At 41.5% G+C, this 6000-nt stretch overlaps 1 protein-coding gene across 7 annotated transcripts in view; it reads left to right on the top strand.

Moving 5' to 3' along the window:
- The window catches only part of CD226 (CD226 molecule), a 92773-nt gene that overhangs the window by 33206 nt on the left and 53567 nt on the right, over positions 1-6000 (top strand). The window contains exon 1 of one of the 7 annotated variants that reach the window (XM_034642820.1): positions 5565-5683. The exons of the other annotated variants lie outside the window; for them this stretch is intronic. Coding sequence (XP_034498711.1) covers positions 5580-5683 — 104 coding nt within the window. The 5' untranslated portion in view covers positions 5565-5579. Of the gene's footprint in view, positions 1-5564; positions 5684-6000 lie in introns of those variants that run through there. 7 annotated transcript variants of the gene reach the window in all.

The raw sequence follows: 6000 nt of genomic DNA, 5'->3' as shown, positions 1-6000 counted from the left end.
GGTGGTATCAGTGAACTTTCAAAGAGGCCTTATGGGAATTTGCCCATTGACAAATCAGAGTATTTACTGACTGAGAGTAAGATGATATTTTGCATTTTATAAGATAAAAACGGTGGATTTTTAGACATTTAAAAAACAAACAAAAAGGAAATTAAATACAGAAAGAGAGGAGGAAAAATAAAGCTCTGAGCTGGTCAAAGGCTTGGGATTCCTCCATCTTTCCCTTTGAGCTAATGCTATCCTGTGCCCGTTTATTTACCATTGATAAAAGACGACTTGGTTTCTAAGCTACAGTTTTGTTGCTGTTTTTGGTTTTTGTTTGGTTTTATAGGAAGTGAAGTTTGCAAGCAAGATGGCTTTTCCTTTCCTCTAAGAAAATTTGTGAAGACATTTAAGATTTTGAAACTGTCAAGAATTTTAAGACTATCAAGTCAATCCTTCAGGGATCAATGTGAAATTAGTCCCCCAGGCAACATCTCTGCTACTTACTCCACCATAGTTTTAATTAAATAACTGCACTGATGGGGCTTCTGGCACTTTCCTTGAGAGATTATTCACAATCCAATAAATCTCAATGTGAAAAAATTTTCCCTGACTTCAGCTATTTAACCACAACTCACATTTTAAAAAACAGTCTTCTTCACAATCTGCCCAGAGAGAAAGGTCCCTGTTCCATTGAAGATTCATACAAAAAGCTTTCTAAGGATCGAGCTACGATATGCGATATTCACATTTAATAGCACTGTAAATAGCTTGCTTGCCCCAGACCTGCCGATTGTGGTGGGTGATGATGCGGCCGATGAGAATGAAGTCTGCGCATGAATTCTGTGAGCATTTACATGCGCCCTGTAACTAGCAGAGTACTTAAGAAACCTAACGTTCGCATTTCACAGACCAGCTCTCAAGAACATGTTTGTCCCCTTTCTTGGCAGGCTACATGAAATGCCGTATGCTACCAAAATTCCTATTTCCAGGATAGTTTAGCGAAGGAGTGTGTGTGCATTCCCTGTGTACAGGATAGTTTCCTTCCTGACATATAAAGAACCCAAACCTTCAGAAAGTTTTAGGTCATCCACCTAATTCATTCCACTAATGGATAGAGTACATTTATTTCTCTTTATAAGCTGGAATCTACAATTGGAAGTATACCATTTTTCATCTGAGACAGCCAAGGAATTCAACTACTGTCTCTGAGACAGAGCTTGGTAACGTTAGACTATGTCCCCAGACGAGACGATTATGTCTGTCCCATTGGCTCTGACATCATATTTCTCAAAATATCTCTTTATTATATGTAAGAAACATAGTTGCTCATTTAAATAAGTGAGTAAATATAAATAAAGAGTATTTATTTGACAGTTAAATTATGTCACTTCTTCCTTCTTATCTTTAATCCTAGAAATGGTTCCTAAAAGAATAAACATTAAACAAGAAGGAAAAATTTCTAGTTACTGCCATTATGTTTATTTGAGCTGATAAAGTTTTTGAATTTTTATTCTTAACACCAGTCTGACTATTATGTTTTCAGTGAAAATAGCAGATTTGAACCAAAGAGCATAGTATTAAAATTTGTTGCTCAAATGATCCTTTGAGGTATTAAAATCTCTATTATTGGATGAATATTGATAATAGTAATTTTTAAAATTGTGTAAACCCTTTCTAGATCTATTAAATAGAAATTTTCTATTTCCTGGGGTGCCTGGGTGGCTCAGTCATTAAGCATCTGCCATCCCAGCGTCCTGGGATCGAGCCCTGCATCAGGCTCCCTGCTCTGCTGGGAGCCTGCTTCTTCCTCTCCCACTCCCCCTGCTTGTGTTCCCTATCTCGCTGGCTGTCTCTCTGTCAAATAAATAAATAAAATCTTTGAAAAAAAAAAAAAACACATCTGCCTTCAGCTCTGGTCATCATCCCAGGGTTCTGAGTCAGAGTCCTGCATTGAGCTCCCTGCTCAGTGGGAAGCCTGCTTCTTTTCCCTCTTTCTGTGCTGTCCCACTGCTTCTGTGTGCACTAGCTCACTCTCTCTCACTGTCAAATAAATAAAATCTTCAAAAAAAGAAATTTACTATTTGCTGTGAGGAGAAGAAGAAATGAATAAGAAAGTCTTTGTTTTCAAGACATTTATAATCTAATGGGAAGTATGTATATACTTGTTAAGTGGCATAGAACAATGTTTTGGGAGTTGAGAGGTGACAGAGATTACTGCCAGTTTAGGGGAACCATGGAAAGTGTCTGCATCAGGCAGGAAATCCAGGTATGATACTAGAAGGAAGGTGTGTCACGAAAATCATCACATAATGGAAATGCTCTTTGTTTTTGGAGCATACAAAAAATACATTTGGTCCCAGGTTTAGGGGAAGGGCAGCAGGTGGNTCAAATAAATAAAATCTTCAAAAAAAGAAATTTACTATTTGCTGTGAGGAGAAGAAGAAATGAATAAGAAAGTCTTTGTTTTCAAGACATTTATAATCTAATGGGAAGTATGTATATACTTGTTAAGTGGCATAGAACAATGTTTTGGGAGTTGAGAGGTGACAGAGATTACTGCCAGTTTAGGGGAACCATGGAAAGTGTCTGCATCAGGCAGGAAATCCAGGTATGATACTAGAAGGAAGGTGTGTCACGAAAATCATCACATAATGGAAATGCTCTTTGTTTTTGGAGCATACAAAAAATACATTTGGTCCCAGGTTTAGGGGAAGGGCAGCAGGTGGAAAGCTTAGATTCTGGACTTCATTTGGTGATTGATAAGGTTCTCAAATGGTGGAAGTCACATGCTGGTCATGGTTGCAGCCATGATTTGTAGCCATTACTCTAGGGACTGCATATGGGATGATTTAGAGGCAGGAGAGAAGCAAAATTGGAGACCAAGAAATAGGCAAGAGAAAGAGTAAGGGACCCTGAAGTCCTGACATCAAGCAGGGGTGCCACCAGCAGTGTACAACCAACCAGAGAAATCTTCACAAAGCCTCTCTTCCTTCCTAAATTACAAACAAATCCCCCCCGCCTCCGGTTTCTTCTTCCCATTGCCTTTCTCTTTCACTCAACAAATATTTATTGAATGTCCACCGTGTGTTGGGGGCTGTGTGGGGTTGGGGGTACAATGGGGAAATGTTCCAGTCACTGGTTTCAAGCTCAAGGTTCATTTAGAATGCCATTCAATGCTTCCTAGAATGCAGATGTATAGGGCAGGTGTTGATGGCAATAGGATGGTGGCGGCGGCAGTATGTGTGTTGGAAAAATGGTTGCAGAGAGGGGAAACAGGATCATTCAGGGAACTTCAGAGAGCAAAAGATGCCTGAGCTTACTTGTGAGGGAAGATTAGAAAATTCTTGGTTAAAGAATGGTTGTGCTGTTGGCAGAATGGCATCTCTGCTTGAGGGAAATCATGCTAATGACTGAAGCAAAAGTAGGCTGTTGTGTTAAGAAACTGCAGGATGCTTAGTAAAGCAAGAGTGTAAATTAGTTGAAGTGGGTAGTGGAGCCAGGTGGTAAATTAGGAGGGGTAGATAGCAGAGACAGAGAATTTGATGTGCTATCAGCAGGAGCTCCAGATTATTGCTCAGAAGGGGTGGGGGCAGTTTTCAGAACACTTGACTTGGAATTATATTTGCCTAACAAGACCCCATTGTTACTTAGGTTGCATTTTCTTTGCAGTGGGATGGGGGTGAGAGCTAGAGTCCCCTCATTGCATCTTTGTGTCACTGCTGACACCATTTTCAGGTGTTTTGACTTTATTCTTTAGGTAATGGGGAGCCCTTAGGAATTTTGATTAGGTGAATGGTTTGCAATTTAGCAAGAGCACTACAAGGGAGACAGGAAGCAGGGTAGAAAGAGGGAAGACTAGTGAGGATGCTGTTATGGGCTGAGTTGTAGCCCCCCAGATTCATATGTTCAAGTTTAGACCCCAGTGCCTCAGAATGTAACTGTGTTTGGAAATAGGGTCTTCAAAGAGGTAACTCAGTTAAAATGAAGTCATTGGAGTGGGCCCTAATCTAAAGTGACTAGTATCCTTGGAAGATGAGGAAATTAGGATACAGACACACACAGAGGCAAGAGCATGTGAAGATACAGGAAGAAGACGGCCACATGCAGGCCAAGGAGAGGGGCCTCACGGAATCAAGCATGCTGCCATCTTGGTCTTGGACTTCCAGATGTATGTCATTGAAGCCCCCCAGTCTGTGGTCTGTGGTTATGACAGCCTAAGCAAACTGATGCGGAGGCTGTAGTAATGGGCCAGATAAGACAAGAAGTAGAATTAAGCTAAGGCAGGGTAATTGGGGATGGAACAGAGGGGGGGATAGTCTTCCTAGTGTAGTTGTCATTATTCTCGTTTCTTCCCTCCCAGAGATTCAGAATTTATATTAAAAACCTACTACAGTTGCCAGGACTTTGGCTCAGAAATTGCTGGAGCATTGTTCCCCTTGCCTACTGAGCTTATTAGGATTTTTAAAAAACATTTTATTTATTTATTTGGCACAGAGAGAGAGAGAGCACAAGCAGGGGGAGCAGGAGGCAGAGGGAGAAGCAGGCTCCCCTGCTGAGCAGGGAGCCTAACATGGGGCTGGATCCCAGGACGCTGGGATCATGACCTGAGCTGAAGGCAGATGCTTAACTAATAGAGCCACCGAGACACCCCAGGATTTTGTTCATTAGCCACTCCTGGTTCTTGCTGTCATTCTACACTAATTTGTCCTTTTCAGCACACCCTTCTCATCTCCTCCAGAATTGGTACATAGAGTTGTTTTATCATCTGTCTCTGACACTCTAATGTCAAAGTGGCTTTATTTCTATGATGTTTTTTCTCCTGCTGCCTGTTGTCCATCTCATTCCTTAACGTCCTTATGCTCTTGGTTAGTTTTGCCTATGTGCTGCTCATTGCTCGTCACAGAGCATTTCTGGGAGTTCTCGACAACTAGAATAAAGGCCCTTCATTCACAGAGGAGTTGAGTGCTGGTGTTATAGTAGACAGTTAGTTAGGTTCTAACAGGGTATGTGGAAGTCAACAACGAGGAACTCAAGGCCAGCTATCAGAAGGGTCAGAGGCCTGTCCTGGCAGCACTCCACCAGAAGCTGAATTAAACCAGACAGGCCCAAGATGATGGGTGTCATGATAGGAACCCCCTGACCAAATTAGAAAAAGAGAAAAACCCTGCTTCTGGTACCAAGTAATGAATATTCTGCCCCCTAGTTAACAACTGTCAGTAAAAGATAGAAGCCCAGCCCCAGGGCACACAGCTCGCTCTCTCTTCTGAGCTCACCTGCTCTCATATCTCAAGAGCATACTTTTTGCTTTAATAATCTTTCCTGCTTGTATTCCTCATCTGCTGTGCTGCGTGTCTGTCCTTGAATCCCTTTTCATGACAAGACCAAGAACCTTTGGTGATTCCTTTGAGTCTGGTTGGGTTGAGACACCAGGGCCCAGGGTCTCCCCAGTTCACGGGGCAACACTGGGTTACTTTAAGTGTAGGCTTTCTGGAACACCCACACTGCAGGAATTGAGACTATAGATCCACATGAGAACTGACTTGCGCATACAGCTCTACTCAAGGATTTTCGTTCTTTTTCTTTGTTTCCCAGAGATGCAGGTGAGGTCAGGTTTACTTCCAGTTCATTGGTGCCATGAAGGTATACCCCTCACACATCTCAACAGGAGGAGGGTCCTCTCTTCAGTTCCTCACCTCAGGTAGACCCTGTGCTTTGACATCCATTTAATTGTGTTGTGTGAGGCTCAAAATCAGAGTTCAAGTTTGCTTAGATTGGCAAAGTGTGCCTAGGGCAAAAGTGGCTTGCTTCCATGTTGTTTCTCACTTAGATTTTCCCTGTCAATTCCCATATTGTCAGATATTTGATGCTTTTAATATTTTTTAAATAGTTTATCCTACATATTTAGTTGTTTTTAATAGGAATTTTAATGCTAATAATGGAGTCTGATATTTTACTAAAAATGGAAGTATCCATATTTCTAAACATAAATCCAGTCCCCCCATTACCAAATCTGTC

The sequence above is a fragment of the Ailuropoda melanoleuca genome, chromosome 14, assembly GCF_002007445.2.
Source record: "Ailuropoda melanoleuca isolate Jingjing chromosome 14, ASM200744v2, whole genome shotgun sequence".
Classification (NCBI taxonomy): domain Eukaryota; kingdom Metazoa; phylum Chordata; class Mammalia; order Carnivora; family Ursidae; genus Ailuropoda; species Ailuropoda melanoleuca.
The sequence above is the reverse complement of the archived record's forward strand: the minus strand, read 5'-3'. Positions and strand labels throughout refer to the sequence as shown.